Source organism: Chrysochloris asiatica, unplaced genomic scaffold (assembly GCF_000296735.1).
Source record: "Chrysochloris asiatica unplaced genomic scaffold, ChrAsi1.0 scaffold00094, whole genome shotgun sequence".
Taxonomy (NCBI): Eukaryota; Metazoa; Chordata; class Mammalia; order Afrosoricida; family Chrysochloridae; genus Chrysochloris; species Chrysochloris asiatica.
In genome coordinates, this window is record NW_006408612.1 from 11,215,359 (window position 1) to 11,233,982 (window position 18,624).

Here is an 18,624-nt window from a genome sequence, read left to right on the forward strand (position 1 = left end):
CATTTAGGTTTTTAATTTTATCTGTTCTCATGTTTCTCAGATTGAGAAATATCCCAATGTGGTTAATTCAGAAGATCTTGTTTGCAGCTCAGAAGAATCCCTCCCTGTTGAGAAAAACTACAGTTTGAGGGGCCTTCCCATTGGATTATGTGTGAAAAAGAGCCAAACTAGGTTAGCAGTATAGAAATAAAGCTCCAGTCTCTTGATCCAAAAGGAGCTCCTATAGTGTAGTGGTTACGAATCTCACGGTCAGCAGTTCAAAACTATCAGCAGTTCTGCGGGAGAAAGATGAGGCTTTCTGCTCCTGTAAAGATTTACAGCCTCAGAAACCCTGTACAGGGTCGCTATGAGTCAGAACTGACTCCACAGCACATAACAACAACTCTTTATCCAGGTGCACTAGATCCACATGCATTAAAACAATTAAACATTGATTACTGAATGTCCAGCAGTGCTAGACCCACATTTGTGAATGTTATCTATAAATCAAAAGACAGATCATAACTGTGGATTGTTTGGTTCTTGCAGCGCTTTTTTGTCCTGGATAATGGAATGTTAAAGTATTCAAAGGCACCTCTTGATGTAAGTAGCACACAGGATCTTTATCAAAGACTCATTTAGAACTCTACTTGAAGTGAGTAAATACCATAATTGTACAAGCCTTACGCTGTAGCTACCAGCTCTGTGCATTTCTATACCTTATAACATTTAACAAGCTACTAAACCTCCATGTTTCGTACAAGGCATGGTTTATGTTTATAGTCAAACCTAATGTACCATCTTAAACTGATGAGAGCTTACGCTGAATGAGTTTCCATAAATTAAAGTTTTGATTTTCGACTATTGTGTCGAAACTTACACCCTAAAAGTGATGCACTTAGAATATGGCCCTTTCTCTTGAAGAGAAAACCCAAATAGTTGTTTTCTGCATCTCTCAGTAAACTGTGCTTGGCATGCTTTTTTTTTTTTTTTTTTTGGAAATTTAAAGCAATTTTTGTTCTTGATGATGTTCTTTTAAAACCTGTCTTCTGAGCTTCGTTTCTATTTCATACATCCGAATTTCTTAGAAATCCCAACTCATTAAAGTTATTTCAAATTATTTGTCTTTCATGTAAGAAGCAGTTGTTTGCATACAAAAGTAGAAATTTCCTTCATTGCTATCACTGTGGTGTAGGGAAAAGATCAGAGGACTCAAATGTAGGTTTTGTCCCCATCCCTGTCTTTGAATCAGCTGTGTGTCTTTGGTCAGAAGGGTACAGCTACAAGCAACAGTCTGCTGTCCCTTTTCTCTGGTCCCAGCTGTCCACTTGTACCCCAACAGCTGTTTACCAGTTGATTACTTGAGGATGTTCGGGGTTGTGAGTCAAAAATTGGCTATTGTTATTTTAGGAACCACTAAAGATGTCATTTTGTGGTTATAAACTCTGCAACCTATATTTATGAAGAATTGACACTATAGGTTATGCCAAAATTAGGAATAAGAGATGAATAGTCTTGCTTTTTGAAACTGTTGTGCAGCTGTTGAAACTTCAGTTATCCTTAGATTAACATTTCCTCTTTTTTTTAAAGGAAGTGTCGTATTCTGATCCCGAGATATGTTAAAGATTACATTGAGGTCACATACACATAGAAACTTAACTAATCTGTAATACATCCCTCCGGTCTGTTGACTAGTGTTTTGATTTTAGATTCAAAAAGGGAAAGTTCATGGGAGCATCGACGTGGGCCTCTCGGTCATGTCAATTAAAAAGAAGGCTCGGAGAATAGACCTTGACACAGAAGAGCACATCTATCATTTGAAGGTGAAATCACTTTTCAGCTGTTTCTCTGCCGTTATCAAGGGCAATCACTTGGGGGTGTCAGTGATAATCAGGAAGTTGGTTTCCCAATTACTTTCTCCTCTTGGTCCTGGTTTTAGGTAAAATCCCAAGACTGGTTTGATGCATGGGTCTCCAAATTGCGCCATCATCGATTGTATCGTCAGAATGAAATTGTGAGGTCTCCAAGAGATGCTAGTTTTCACATATTTCCTTCAACCTCCACAGCTGAATCCTCACCAGCTACAAATGTCTCCATTGTGGATGGAAAGGTATGAGTTTGTTCTATGAACGTGGTTTAGAAAGTTATACAAATATATACCTGAATCTCATTTGGAAAACTAGAAGGAATTGTAAACTGTCACTCAGCAAACAACAGTGACATTCAGCATCGAAGTTAGTCACAAGAATAGATTAGACAAATGTGAATCACCAAGAGAATTAATGGTTATTTTTCCTTTCTATGTATAATTTTATGTGACTTTGTAGGAATATTAGGTCATAATCAGCACCTTCCTGGGTGGTAATAAAGAACTGAGACCCCAAAGTTTTGAAAATGAAACTTGCTTTTCCGGCTTGAGCTGTTATGTACCCATGACCTAAAGAGACAGCGAATTGCCTGTGAATTTAGTGTGAGAAAGCTAGCAAATAAGACAATAGTATAAATAGTAGCCCAAATGAATGTTGGTTGTCCTGGTATGACGCTGTGGAATAAAGCACTGGACTACAAGGTCAGCTTGAACCACAAGGTCAGTAATTCAAATCTGCCATTTGCTCCTCAGAAACCCTATACAGGTTGGAACCAACTTGACAGTACTTAACAACAACAAAAACAACAAATGGTAGGTATTTGACATTCGTGCATTTCTAATATTAGCTGAAGCCTAGAGAGAATAAATAATGTGTCCAGAAGTTACATAGCCATTAAATAGGAGAGTTGGAATCTTTGCCCATGTCTCTATTTCCAAACTCAACACCCTTTCCATTCTATCAGCTGCCAAAGTAACTAGCAGAGGCTGAAGTTGTTCTTTAGTCTGTGATGAGAGTTCAGTCTTTATGATGCTGAAAAGCTACAGCTGATGCCTGTTAACAAGTCAAGGTGATGACAGCAGGCTAGGAGACAGCTATTTCCGACTTTGATTCAATAATTACAGTTTTTCAAATATTGTCACATTGCACCCAGGGGTGTTCCAGCTTCATACTTGGCACCTGAAATTGAGACTAGAGACAGCTGCAAGGGAACGAGCTGCCATGAGATTTGGGTTCAAGAATGTGTGGATGCAGATTCTGCTTTTCTCTGTTGACTTACACAAGAATGTATGTAACACATATATGCAGGTTTCCTTTGCAAGGCGGCAAAACATCTCATGGAGTAACTGCAAATCAGATTACTATCTTCAATAGAAATTACTTATTAAGCTGATTCTGACTTACAGCAACCCTATGGAACTGAGTAGAATAGCCTCAGAGTTTCTGATGCTGTAAATCTTGTAGATGCAAAAGCAGACAGTCTAATCTCTCTCCTGTGGAGCAGCTGGTGGGTTTGAACCACCAACCATGTGATTAGCAGCCCAACGCTTAATCCACAGCATCACCAGAGTTCCTTCAATGGAAATTTCTTAGTAATTTTTGTTGAATCTCATTAATTGTATCTCACACGGCTCTCAATCATTATAGGATTGTTTTTCATTCTGGTTGTCAGTACTGTGCCTGTTTAATTCTCTTTCACCTAGAGATAGGGTGTTGGGTTCACCCTAATGCAAACCACTTTAAAATGAATAGGAATGAGCCAGGGCTGAGGGGTTTAGGAAGAGATGGCATGTACCAGTTCACCCATTTCACCATGCCCAAGGTAGTCCCCTGTTTTCTCTGAGCCTGCTATGTTTGCAACAAAAACCAGAATAGATTTCCAGAGTTAGACCAAATTAAATGAGAAATGTATCTCCAATGGGTCTCTTATAACTACAAATGTTTAATTATTGGATTTCACCAGCTCCTCCCTGCATCTTTGGCAAAGAATATTGATAGAAGATAGATTATTTCCATTCCTAGTGTTGTTTCTTAAACAACTTGGATAATATCAGAGAAAAGGAACTAAAACCAAATCCTCCCCACTGTTTTCCTTGGAATAAGAATGCTCTTCAACTCTGATTTTCATAAAAGAGCTATTGCTCTGGTTCCAAATGACATAACTACAAGATTCTACTCAGTGAAAGATTTCTCTTACATTTATCAGAACGCATAAAGAGTGGAAAGAACTTTTTATCACTTTGCTTGCATTCTAAATATCAAATTATGGGACTTCTGAATGTTAGTTGGTTTGTGGCCCTGTGTGGGTAGTAAGTGTGTCAGGGTTTGCTAAATTTGTGCATCTGTCACTTCATAATGATTTCGAAGAGACATAATCAGTTGCAATTGAATGTTAAAGTCAAACACAGATTTTTTAATTTGCCTCGGCTTCTTAGAAAATAAGTGTCTCCTTTTTCACTGAGTATTTACTGCTTCATATCACATTAGGTTAGGGTCTTTCACTTAAGACCTCTTTAATGGAAAGTCTATCAGCTACAGATAATAGTAACTTCCCCACACTGCCTTCTAAAATATTATAAATTCTAATATGTGTTCCAAGAATTGTAAGATTTCCTGCTGGTAGATAATGTATTTAGGAGTCTCAGATGGTTGTTGAGAGCTTGATCTGATCGTATAAGTGTTTAGAGAACTTTACTTTATCATGAGTGAGAGTACTGTAATGGCTGTATCAAGTCCAACTTACTGTATAATTTAAATATCACCTTGGTGACTCTGAGGTACTACATACTTGAATGTCCCCTTCATTAAATGATGGTGATAGCAACTTAATGCCAATGTAGTTATTTTGACTTCATTCCTCATATTAATCCTGGTGCTTTTATATTTTGGTTTCACCAAGCACCTCAAGCCACATTAAGCCAAGAGTATTCTTCCATATTTAGTGTGCCCTTTGTTTTTAATGTTTTATTGTGAATTATGTGATAGTTTACATGGGAGAACGTTAGTTTTACATTCATCCTATCATGTATCATTTCATTGCCATGGTTACAATCCCCTCCATGCATCATCAACCAACCACAGAGTATACCCTGCAAGCCTGCCCCCACTACCCCACCCGGTCATCAGCACACAGCCCCTCTCCCTCTTGGTCTAAAGTCCCCAGCTGCTCCATCTTTCCACATCATCGTCTCTGCCTTCATCTCTGGCGTCACTGCTTCTCTGGGTAGGGTTCTGCTCTCCGCTCTTCTCCCTTGATGGTCCCAGGGACCTCCGCTCCTAGACTGCAAAGTCAATTACTCCCCTCCTTTTCCATCCCTCACAGTCAGTCCTGATAACAATTATTCACTATCGTATCACAAGAGACCTATCTGCATTTCCTTTCATCAGCCCTGCCTAGACAGATTGGATATTACACAATGGAGATTCTTCCTTTCTCCATGCCCTCTGGATCTAGGTTCCCTCTTGAAAGCATGTAAGCCAGTCACTTCTTGCCTTTGTAGCCACCACACACACACACACACCCCACTTTGGGTAGCCTTTCTTTTTTAATGTTTCGATGAGAATACCTGTATGTTTTTAAAATCATTTCCATGTACTATTTCTGCTTAGTGTAACCATATACTCATAGAGGTTTTATGTGTTGTAGGTGCAACCAAACAGTTTCCCATGGCAGTCTCCTTTACCATGCAGCAATAGCCTTCCGGCAACATGCACCACGGGCCAGAGTAAAGTGGCAGCATGGCTACAGGACTCGGAAGAAATGGACAGGTGTGCAGAAGGTTAGTTCCATCCCAGGGAAGGCTGTGACAGTATGCAGAAAAGGAAAACAAGAGAGAGAGAGAGAGGTGGATTGTGGGTGTTGTCCCTTTACTCCATCCCTCTTGATTGCCTTGACCTTTCCATTTTCTTGTTTTTATAGGTCAGCTCCATCCTCTGACTCAGACTTCCTACCTGTTAGTTTTCCTTCACACTAAATCTGATTTATGCCTTTATCCTGAGTTTCACCCAGTTCAACCTTCTCACTTCATCTCATTATCAGTCCTCTCTGTCTGCCACACCAGGACCCCAGGGCAGTCATACACAGGAGTGAGTGCTGGCTTCTGCCCACAGTCCTTGACTCCCTTGGCCTCGTCCTTAGGTCCCTAACACTGCTGCCTCCTGGATGGTGCTTCCTTTTGCTGTTGTTGTTGAGAATATAGATGGTAAAACATAACACCAACTCAATAGTTTCTACATGTATAATTCCAGTGACAATGGTGGCATTCTTCACCCTACTTTTTTGAGTATGTATGGTTGTGTGTCCCCCATAAACATAAGCTCACTGTCCCCTAAGGTTCCTATCCTTTTGAGTTACTGGCATCACTTTGGTCCCATATGGATAGATCTTAACAGAGCACAATGCTCAGGGCAGACATTCTTTACTAGTTATGCTAAACTTTTGTTTGGTTATAAGAAGACTTCAGGGCATAGTTTTGTCTTAAGGTTTAAAGACTATCTCAGGATAATAGTTTTGGCAATTCATTCTGCCTTCAAAAACCTGTGTTGTTCAAAGGCCAACTATATATTAAATTTGGGTTGAGGAAAGAAGCCAAACCTCATGTAGCTAAAACTCTGCAGGTTTGCCTTAACAGTGGCTGTAGGTATCTCGGCCTCTCCTATATAACTTCCATAGATTGGCATGTAATCTCACTGCTTCTGTTGCTGAAAAAGATTGAGAGCATTCATTTGAATGGTATCCATTCATCTGATCCAATGAGTAGACATGGGCTTTGATACACTGCTATCTCTCCCTCGACTTCAAAATACCTCTCAGCCCCATCCCCGGTATGCTCTTTCTCCAGTCTTGGGGGAGTGATCATCCTTTTCCCATCCTGTTTTCTCTACCTGGTGGCCTCGGTCCTGCCTTTTTATTCTATTCCAGGATTCAGTGCAGTATTGCCATTATTTCCCATTTGCAGATAAGGGAGGTACATGGAGATAAAGGAGTTTACCCAATATCACCCAGCTGCCATGGTGAACAGACTGCCATAGAGGGATGGCAGCCAATGCACATTTAACTTACCCCAAAGACATTTCTTTTTTCATTGTTTAATTCTCCCTCAAGATTGATATTGGTATTAAAATAGATAATATGCAAAAAACCCTTCCATGAATCACCATCACTCTTGGGAGTTAGTTTAAGCTACTCAGTCCACTTAGCATCCAGGCTTAAAGTGTTTTAATCCAACTTGTTCTTCTTCCAACATTACCTTCATGGGTTCCTTGAAGAGAGTCCCTAGCCCAACTAAGCTTGATTGCTCTCGTGAACATATTTGCACATCCCTACCTTCATGCCTGCACACAGGTTGTCCTTTTTTGGGGTGTCCTCGCTATCCTTCTTTTGTTGAATGTTTTCCATCGGTCTTCCAGACCTGGGGTCAATTCCACTCTCTTTGAAATATAACCTGATAAGCTCAAATTTTACTTTACTAAACTCTCATGGCACTTGTGTTTTGGCTGTGCTGATCATTTGTCCCCAGTATTGAGACTGGTTCCATTTCAAAAGCTCATCATGTAACATCCTAGTGAACCCATAATATATCTAAATTATAACTCTGATACTTAAAATGGCTAGTGTGGCACTGTAGATAATCACCGGACTGCAAGGTCAATTTGAACTGCAATGTCACCAGTTCATACTAGGCGCTCTTCAGAAACCCTATACAGGGCCACTATGAGTTGGAATCGATTCAACAGCAACATTCATAGAAGTAGACTTATATCAGATAATCTCAATTATCTAAGTGATTGTTTGGGACTTGGAGCATTTATGTCCTGTTATATATTATAGCTTGGCATCCTGGTGTGACGCTGTGGGTTAATGCACTGGATTGCAAAGTTGGTTTGAACTGCAAGGTCATTGGTTCAAGTTCACCAGCAGCTACTCAGAAACCCTATACAGGGTTGCTGTGAATAGGAACTGACTCAATGGCACTTAACAACAACATATATATATATATATAGTATGCCATAATTTAAAAATAGGTACATAATAGTTCAATTATACTGGTGGTGGTGGCTGTGTCCCATGGAATTGGTTCCAACTTTTATCAACCTGTGTAGGGTTTCAGAGGCTGTAAATGTTTACAAGTGCAGAAAGCCTCGTCTTCCTCCTGTGGAGCAGCTGACCTTGTGCTGTTAGCAGCCCAAGTCGTAAGCCACTATGTAAGCCACCAAAGCACCTTATAGTTCAATATACAGATTGTTTATTGTATCATTAGGATTCTTTTTATTTTCTTTCACCTGAATGTTAACTCTGTAAATCTTATCTGATCTCTATATTTCCTGTGCTTAAAATTGTGCGGGGTACACATTTCCTCCCAAACAATGAGATTGAATGAATGAATGAATGGCTATGAATATACTGTAATTTATTTAACCATTCCACAGTTGGATGACATGTTTCTATTTGGAACAAGACAGAGCATGACGAGAAAACAAAGTAAACCATTTGATATTTAACTTTCTAATATTTAGCTTTTATTTAAAAACAAATCTAGACAGTCCTTTCTTAGCCTAATTTTTGTTTTTGTTCAGATTCTAATATTAGATTCAATGTTATTTTAATGAATTCCAGAGATTTCCCTTTTTTAAGATATTGTTATTATCATGGATACATCTTCATGATCCTTATATGCAGTCCGAACTTAGGCAACAAGTGAAAGACTGTCAAGGATTTTATTGCTTCCATATTTGATATGCTGAAAGTAATGAGGGATGGTATGGCCTACTCCAAGGTAAAACTCTAAATACAGTGTGATTAGACACAGTAGGATTGTTGTTGCTGTTATTGTTAAGTTCCATTGAGTCAGTTCCAACTCATAGCAACTCTGTGTAGGATTTCTCAGGAACAGCTAGTGGATTTAAATTGCAGACCTCGTGTTTAGCAGTCTAGTGCTTACCCTACAGTACTACAACATGATTACTACTGCTTAAAGGTTATTTCTGATTTCCATAGAACTTTCTCACCTGTCCCCTCAGAAGCTACTTTTAAATGAGGAAGGTAGGTAATGTCAATATTAGTGTCACCGCTTAAGAAATGAGGAAATTGTGGCTCAAGGTGTAAAGTAAATTGATGCCTCTTACCTCTTGGTTTGGAGTCTTGGTGTGGCACTGTGGGTTGATGCGCTAGACTGCAAAGTTGGTTTGAACTGCAAGGTCAGCAATTCAAGCTCACCAGTAGCTCCTTGGAAACCCTATACAGGATCACTGTGGGTCGGAACGATTTCAACAGCACTTAGACGACAACAACTCTTAGTTTTGGCTCCTTTGCCTTGAATCAAGTTCACTTACAAAGTTCTGCTCTGCTAGAGAAGGGTTAAATTTTTGACACTTGAAGCTATGCTGCCAGTATGTCAAGTGCCAGTAGGGTCACCCGTAGTGGACAGGTTTTATCAGTTTCTAAACAAAAACCTGGAAAAAAGGCTTACTAATCTACTTCCAAAAATTAGTCAATGAAAACCTTATGGATGACAGCAGAGCCTTATCCAACTCCTTGTTTTGGCCAGGTCAACAGGCCACGAAAATAAGAACATCCACTTTACAATGTAATAGACATTGATAAACCTACCCTTTTGCAATCTGTTCATAAGAGTACACGTGAAAAATAATCACATGCCTAAAAGACATGTTCTCGTAACGGAGTAATACTAATTCAGTATTCTCGACTGATTAATTTCACATCCTAAAGGTCAATCCTTTTTAAAGGGTGACTTCTAATTTTATTTTGTGGATCTTTTAAAGTCGTCTTCTACATACATCAGAATAGTAAAAGTCAAAAGTAATATTAAGTCTTTTTCGTTCAATAAGAATGAATTTGATGTCCTCTGCAATCTTCTTAAACTACTACTTCATTTCTAAGGTTTACATAATTTGACTAATTTTACACAGTAGGGAGTTAGAGGCGTCCTGGAATGGCACTGTAGGATAAGCACTGGACTGCCATTCACAAGGTCAGTGGTTCAAACCTACAAACTGTTCCTTGGAAACCCTAAACAGGTATGCTGAGTCAGCACTGGCCCAATGGCACTACACAACAACAAAAGGGGGTTAGAACTGATAAGTTAGCAAAGGTGTTAATTCAGTCAGCCGCAGAATTACCATACATTGACTGATAAACTTGCAGTGAAGTTTTCTCTTTTTCATTTCTAAATCTAAGCAGAGTCTAACAAATATAGACCTACTGAAGACCATTCTCACTATTAAAACTTTCAAGACTAAATGATCAAACATTTAAAACATCAAACATAATCATTATTATCTTTTTCTCATTTAATATATGTTTTAACGGTTGTTAATTTAGTAATAGTACACTTTTTTAATTCTACTAGTATAACTTTTATTAAGTAATTAGTAAATATAATTCGTCAAAATATCTATTTTCTTTAAACTAATGTAATTTTATCATCAACACCTCTAGTCTGCTTGGACTGTCTTTTTTTGTTTTGATTAGCTTATACTGATCTAAGGTGGAATGATGCTTTGAAAGGAGATGAGTTAATATACTGCTTATTTTATGTGATAGAAAATCATGTCACCATCTTCAGGGCCAAGTTGAGAATAGAGAATTTATTAAACACAGGGTGCTGGACCTTATACCAGAGTTTCTGATTCAGTGGGGTCTGAGATTATGCTTCCCTGACAAGTTCCCATGTGATATGCTTGTTGCTAGACTGGGAACCACACTTTGAGAATCGTTGTTTAGTGTCGCCAATAGATTTGAAAGAAATAACTCATTGCACTTTTGTTAGTGAGCTGAATTGTAGCTAAATGGTTATGAATCCCTTCCTATTCTTCTGAACTTGACTTTGAACTCCACTCAAGTTGCGTTTTAGTAGGAGCAGTAAACAGGTTCCAAGGCTAAAACCAGGGCTGCTGAACTTCTTGTTAGTATGCGTCTCATATGACTGTGACCTTCCCAGCAGGAAAGTGAATGCACACAATGAGATTTAGATTTTTAATGGTTCTCTGTACTAAGACCCCTGGTGGTGCAGTGTGTTAAGTGTTGTACTATTAACCAAAAACTCAGTGGTTTGGACCCACTAGCCCCTCCCTGGGACAAAGATGAAGCAGTCTGCGTCTCTGATTAGAGAAGTGAGCACACACAATTTGATGTAGATTTTAATGGCTGTCAGTACTAATAAGGGAATTTCTGGTGTGGTGTTATAGGATCAGCAATGGACTGCAAACCACAAGGTCAGCAGTTCAAACCCACCAGCTGTGCCTTGAAACCCTACACAGGATCTCTGTGAGTCGGGACTGATTCCACAGCACTTTACAACACCAGCAATATATGAATAGGAGTCCTTGTGTGGTGCTATAGGTTAAGCACTTGACCACAAGGTCGGTTTGAACCCTAAGGTTGGTGGTTCACATTCACCAACTGCTCCTTGAAAACCCTAAACAGGCTCACTATGAGTCAGAACCAACTCCATGGCACTCAACAACAACCATACTGGTAGCCGGTAGATTCTGTAAGAGTGTACTTTGAAAAAATTATCATCAATAATCAGTGGTTTTACCACATCCACCACCCAGTTCTAATGCATTTCTATTTCTGATTTTTATTAGACCTTGCACACTGCCAGTCAAACCTTGTGGAACTTAGTAAACTCCTTCAAAATTTGGAAATCCTGCAGAGAACCCAGTCGGCACCTAACTTTACTGACATGCAGGTAACATACTATCATACTACCGCTACGGGTTGAGTGATTGAAAATATAAACTTGCAACTTTTACTGGATTTTTCTATGAATAACTAAGGTACCCTTTAAAGGGAAATAACTGTAGAACAGATTCATTTATATTCTGGAGTTATTTATAATATTTTTGAATCTTGGTGTCACTGGGTTAATTCATTTAACTATTTTTAAATGTTTTCATTGAAATTCAAGGTAACTAGAAGAAATACATGTCTGAATCATTTTTCTATTTTTGTGTTGCAGTAGAAATGATAATTTAAGGATACAATTTAGATACTCAGAATTACCATCCATTCACATAGGAGAAGAAAAAATTGCTGAAGTTCTCTAAGAACTTTTCCATTTTGTATAAGAGCAAAATGTGTTTTGTAATTAAGTTCTTGCCTTTGCTTATAATGCCTGCTTTGCATCACACCTGGATGATTTGCTTATAGGTTTCTAACAATTGTCTTTACTAACTTGCTATGCTCTCTCTGTACTTATATCATCTGTATGAATTTAACAGTACTTTATTGCTTATAACTATTTGTGTAATGTAGGCTAACTGTGTAGATATTTCAAAGAAAGACAAGCGGGTCACAAGACGATGGAGAACAAAAAGCGTCAGCAAAGATACAAAAATACAACTGCAGGTACAGACTTTTCGTTTCCTTCATTCATGTTTTTATATACTTTAAAAAAAAATATTAGTCAGTATATGCATCCATCAGTCCATGGGAGTTAACTTGAGAGAGCAGCTTAAAGCCTATGCTGATATTTAAAATGAGTTCAAGAGTCAGCTTTGTCAAAACTTTTATCTTTCAAGAATAGGGGTAGGAGTGCCTTAGATTAAAAATCAACATATCTAGGGTTTAGTCTTATCACTGTCACTTCCAGATGGTATAATTTCATGCATTTCAGTACAACTGTTTGGGCTTCCATTTGCTCCTGGGTTAGCTGATTGTGCTCATTTGATAATCTCTGAATTTCCTTTCAACTCTAAAACTCTATGATTCTTCAAAAACAAATATTATTTGGCCATCAACAATCATTTTAAAATTCAAACTAAAGTTATAATGCCTTATGATAAAGTTGGTTGAAAGTTATTTGAAATAAATTATCGATTTTAAATGTACAATTTTAAACTGTACTAAAGTAAGAGTCCTTTGTGTTATTGTAGGACAATGATATGTCATAGATCGTAGATCATATTACTTTTTTACCTTTAAACTAGAATCTCTACTGTTCCCATGCTAGCTTGATATTATAATAGACCCTTGTCCTGAACCATAAAAATTAGATTCATGACTTGGCTTTTCTTTTTACTGTATTATAAATCAATTTACATTATAATATAAAAGGAATGGCTTGTCATCTTTCTTCTATGTCTTCTGAATAACAAAATAATCCTCCTCTAATTCTGACTGCACTGATAATATTCTTTATATTATATTTCTGCATGTGTCAATAACAAACTCTTTTGTTACTTTCCTAGCTTATCTAATGGATTTGAAAATAAACGTTCATAAGCACTGATGAGCCATGCTTTTCTTTAATTTTTATTTTGAATGTCCACCTTCAATGAATACATATTTTGTGGGGGGTTTTGTTCAATCTAATTTTGTGTATTTTCTACTCTTATAAAATTAGTGCTTCAGAGACAAATGTGCCAAATTATTTCACAAGAAAATTACCTAAAATTGCTTTTGGCAATTTCATTTATTTTTTTGAGCTGGTTTGCTTTGTGTTTTTAAATATGGTATTCATGGTTATAGCAGCTAGGATAAAAGAACCATTATAAATAAAATAATTGAGAAGCTTAGCATCAAATAAACACATACAAGGGTACTTTGAAAAGTTCATGGAAAAATTCTACTATCTTTTCATCCCATTTTTCAATGAATTTTTTGAAGCCCCTTGGTTTATTCGTAGTTAGATATTATTTCAATATTGTATTTATCAGCTTTGCCATGGAACAGCTGTCTCGTTCACAGCTGTTGTCTTGACCAGGGTGGTTCTCAGCAAGTCTAAGTGTGGTGCCCTGGCCTCCCTGCTGCAGCTACAAGGTCCACCCTGATACCTACAGCACTCCATGTTTTTTCCGAAGGAAACAGTGCAATTGTGAATCCACCTCCTAGTCACAGGCTTCTTTTGAGTCATCAAAAGAAATCACTCAAAAAGTAGGAAAATATTCTTCACTCATATTCCTGCCACATCTTTAAGTGGCTTGTTTTGTTTGCTGCTTTGCTCTGCCTTTGTTTTTCCAAAGAATAACAAGATGGCCTTTCTGTTCTAATTGAGTAATTTATAATGGAAATTGAAATGATCTCATCTTCACACCCAAAGAAAACTTTGCCCCTTAAAAAGTCGGAGGTTCGATTCCAACTTCTAAGCAGAAATATGATAGACTTAGCGGTGTTGTTGTTACGTGCCAACTTACAGTGACCCTGTATAGAGTTTCTGAGGAGTGGCTGGTGGGTTTGAACTGTTGACCTTGCAGTTAGCAGTCTAGTGCTTATCCTACAGTGCCACACCAGGAACCAAGACTTAGGGGTGGTAGTAAGCTATTAGCTACTCATAGGGAAACTTCACTTTCATTTATTTTAGTAAAACAAATATATTGGGATGAGTGCTGTAGAATTTGGTACCATCCCTGGACCCTTTCTGCCTATTGAAATCAGCAGGTTTTCTTAGGATGCTCATTCTTGATTACTCAGAAGTTACTTGAAAGTTTCCTCAACATGTACCCATAGCTAAGGAATCATAAGTTTAACCAGGTATGATGTGACCAACATTGAATATCTGTACTCATCAGTATTTGCCTTTAGAAAGACATAGCATTTATTTTTACTGTAGTAGACTAAAAATACCCATTGTCTTCTCCTACTCTACCACGTAGGTCTGCCCCTCCCCACCCCTACCCCTATTTAAAAAAAATTTTTTTTCTATTGTGGACTCCATTCTAATTGTGCTAAATATTTGTTTTGAGCCCATAATCATGTCACTACTTAAAACATCTTCTCTGATGATATTCATTGTCCTAGCCAACCTAAGAGACTTTGTAGTGAAGAGTTCATTTTTCATCTTCTCTATGATAACTTTGGAGTTCTGGGGTGGCACTATAAAATCAGCACTGGACTGGGAAGCTCAAGGTCAGCAGTTCAAACCCAGCAGCTGCTCCTTGAAAACCCTATAGGGTCACTATGCATTGGAACTGACACCATGACACTTCACACGATAACTTTAGGAGTACCTGGGTGGTAAAAACCATTATCATAGCTCATTGCGTATTAAGGAATCCATCCTGTTGGTGATGGTAGTGATGGTGGAAGGAAATGTTGTTGTTGTTATGTGTTGTGGAGTCGGTTTGGTGGAAGAAAATAGATTAAAAAAATTAAAAACTGATCTCAAAAAAGTGAAAATATACTATACTGGATATTTGGGTTTTTGTTTTATGTAATCCTATATTGCACTACTGATTTTTAATGTAAGGTTTCAATTTTGGATCTGAATGGACTTCTGTTAGAAGCCATTGGGTAGTTGGCTTCAGGAACCCAACCTGTAACTCACGGAAGGCAACATTTGTCCTAGTAGGCTTTGTGGGGATTGCCTTTTAAAAATAAGACTCTGTCATCTAAATTTAAATTTTTCTCTAATAAAATTGCAATATTACCACCATGCCTTTACAGTTTGTGACGTAAATAGAAGGAATGATTATAAAGGAGTTGCTGTAGAAGAGAAAGCTGCTGGACTTTCTATGTTAGAATTAGCATGAATGGGTGTTTGAGGGGACGAGAACTAGAAGTCCCCCGTGGCAGCTCTCATGCCATTCATGGGTAGCTGCCCTATATATCTCACAGATACTCAAATTCTATAAAGGGCACATTTGTAGAAAACTATGTGTATGTTAATCATAGAAGTATACAGAAGATTTGTGAGGATGGAAAAGAAATGTGAATGTGATTTATAAAATATATAGAAAACTGGAGATATAGGAACCCAAAAGCATTTTTCTATCATCCCAAAAGGACTAAAAAGAAGTCATCCTGTTTTCTCTCCATCTGAACTGATGGGGGCCTCATAAGAAAGAACATTTAAATTGAATGAAAATGAAATTATGCTCATAACCTTGAAGAATCAGATCAGGTGGAGCAGAGTTCAGTGGTTAGGAGGAAATATCATTAACTCTTAATCCCATCAATCAAAAAAGGAACGTAAAAATGAAAGGAGGCTCTGGGATTCTTGTGTATGTTTATCCATAAGTGCACAGCATTACATGAATGCTATGGTTCTACTTTACATAGTTGATATGTGGCTTTAATTGCCCCAACACGTTGAATGACTTGAAATTGTTTCCATGCGTCTCCTTAAAAAATTCTTTACCTGAAGATCCCAACTCCAACTCCACTCCTAATGTTGAATCCTATCCGACTTTTCAGTAAGAGATAAAGAGGGAGAGTGGACAGCTCCTAATACCTCTCCTGTTATTTTTACCCCCAGCGGCCAATAGCAGCCAATTAGCCTGGCTAACAACAAGCTTTTCCTTTGAACCTTCCCACATAAATGATCTTATCAATTTTTATTTATTTTTCTCTGCTACCACAAGACTTCATATAACACGAAACTGCATCAATAAAAACAGTATGCACATTTATTTTAAATTGCAGACATTTCATAACTCTCCAGCTCCTTTTAGGGTAGGGGTTCTGTTTAGCAAATAGGGTTCCCATGATGAGAATGGTGAACTATTCTCACAGGCAGAAGAAATGCTAAAATTTAGAAAAAGTCATCTTCAGTTAAAAACACTACTCCCTTGTCTGATTATCTTTCATCCTCCCATGCCCTACCCTTTCCCTTCCCCATCCCGTGTTTTCTCCTCCCTTCTCTTCTTCCATTCACTGTCAGGAAGGGCCACCTGCGAAGGGCCAGTTCAGCACAACTCGACGCCGTCAGAGGCTAGCGGCAGCAGTGGCTACAACAGTGAGTGGATTTTCATCTCAAGGGGGAGTTTATAAAGATGACAAACGGTATACAAATGTCATTACCCCTGTTAAGGCCTCACACTCTTCTGTGTTGGCAGGGCCCTTGCATGTTCTCTGGAGGTCTTTGCACAGCAGGGGGCGCTCTTGGGTATTCATGCTAGCAATGGGGAACTATTACATAATCTAATTCTTCTGATCTCAATATAAGAAATATGTAAAGTCAAGATTGCAAGATTGAGTACAGCTCCTACCGTGTGAAATTTCCGAACATTGTATTGTTATTTTTCTGCCATAGTGATTTTGGAACCTTTACATCTGATTTCTGCTTCTCTAAGAAAACTCGTGTTACTATGGACATACATTATGCTTTGTTTAGGTAGCAATGTGACTATTTCCAAAGGTTGTGAGAATTAAAAAATGAGAATCAGTAAGAAGGTGAATTTGAATGATGTTTTCAAATAGCTAGCAAACTTACACATCTTCTTGTTGATAAGTGCCATTGAGTCAGTTTTGCATCATATTGACCCTATATAGAGTTTCTGAGGCTGTACATCTTTTTGTGAACAGAAAGCCTTATCTTTCTCCTATGGAACAGCTGGTAGGCTGGAACCACTGACCTTGTAGTTCATAGTCCATTGCTTATCATATGAGACAACACACTCCCCACAATTACACTTAGCAAGGGAAAGTTGTTTTCTGGAAAGAATATCAAAATGAAAATCAGAAAATATAGTATGGAAAGGTAAACAAAATTAACGTGTGTTTAATCTGTATGTGGAGTCCTGGCATTGGCACTGTGGGTTAATGCGCTGCACTGCAAAGTCAACTTGAACAAAAGGTTGGAGGATCAAGCTCACCAGCCGCTCCTTGGAAACCCTATACAGGGTTACTATGGGTCGTAACCAACTCAGCAGCACTTAACAACAACAACAGCCATTAGCTAGAGTTTTGTTTTGTTGTGTATGTGTGTTTTTAAAGAGAAAGTAGAATGGCTATAAAGAAAATAGAGAAACTGCTGTAATGGGTAAGGCTGGTGAACCAGAATTTAAAATTGAGTAGAAAATATTTAGAAGAGTAAATTGTCCATTGTTGTTGTTGTTAAGTGCCATTAAGTTGATTCCAACCCATAGTGACCCGGTATAGGGTTTCTGAGGAGTGATTGATGGATTTGAACCACCAACCTTGCCGTTAGCAGTCAGTCCAGTGCTTATACTGCCACATCACACCAGGACTCCAAATTGTCCATAAAGAATGTATATAAAATAGAATAAGCACAGGGACTGCTTGTTAAATAAATGTAAAGTATAGTACTTACTGAATCATGAAACCCTATGGTTTTGATTTTTAATACAGACTACTGAGTTCAGAAACCCTTAACAGTGTTGCTATGGGTTGGAACCAACTCAACAACACTTACCAACAACAATGGGTCATAGCACTCAGAGGTGTTAGTTTGGAGCTGTTAGATACTATTTTATGAATTAACAACAGTCTTGTTCTTACTAACACTGAAGTATTTTGAAGAGTGGAATTACTGAATAAAGAACGTAAAGACTTTTTGATTGTATTGCTGGAGACTGGCGCCAGGGTGGCTGCTGGGTGATTAGTAATTGACTTGCTTTGTATCTGGATGTTTAGCTGGGTTGTTTGAGAAGCAAAATTGCTATGGATTATGAAGTGAACCACTTACTTGGAATTTATTAAGGAAAAGACTCTTAAACTCACAGTCCTAAGAACATTTGAAAAAAAAAAAACATTGAAACTGATGTCATGATTACTATCTGTTGTATGCATGTGTTCACATGTGGATGAGTAAAGTTCATGACACTGAGATGTGGTAGATTCTAACAATAGGTACATGTATGATAGGGTAAACAAATCTTAGAATATATTCTTTTCATTCTTAAAATCCAGAAATACAAATGACTTTTATAGGGAGGACAGTCTCTCCATGAATAGGAAAGGCCAGTCATTTTATGAAAATATGCACGTTTCGTATTTCAAAGATGACAAGCAATAAAATGACTGTTTCTCCACTGCTCCTTTAATAAATTGCAGGCACATATAATAAATATA

The 18,624-nt window shown here is 38.0% G+C and overlaps 1 protein-coding gene across 5 annotated transcripts in view; it reads left to right on the forward strand.

Annotated features, from left to right (window-relative positions):
* OSBPL6 (oxysterol binding protein-like 6) overlaps positions 1-18,624 on the forward strand; it is a 133,018-nt gene that overhangs the window by 67,298 nt on the left and 47,096 nt on the right. For 2 of the 5 annotated variants that reach the window (XM_006866686.1, XM_006866682.1), the window contains exons 4-10: positions 529-582; positions 1,689-1,802; positions 1,919-2,089; positions 5,494-5,626; positions 11,457-11,560; positions 12,127-12,219; positions 16,472-16,546. In XM_006866686.1, the coding sequence (XP_006866748.1) occupies positions 529-582; positions 1,689-1,802; positions 1,919-2,089; positions 5,494-5,626; positions 11,457-11,560; positions 12,127-12,219; positions 16,472-16,546 (744 nt within the window). The remainder of the gene's footprint in view (positions 1-528; positions 583-1,688; positions 1,803-1,918; positions 2,090-5,493; positions 5,627-11,456; positions 11,561-12,126; positions 12,220-16,471; positions 16,547-18,624) is intronic. The other 3 variants (XM_006866685.1, XM_006866683.1, XM_006866684.1) reach the window with 2 other exon arrangements.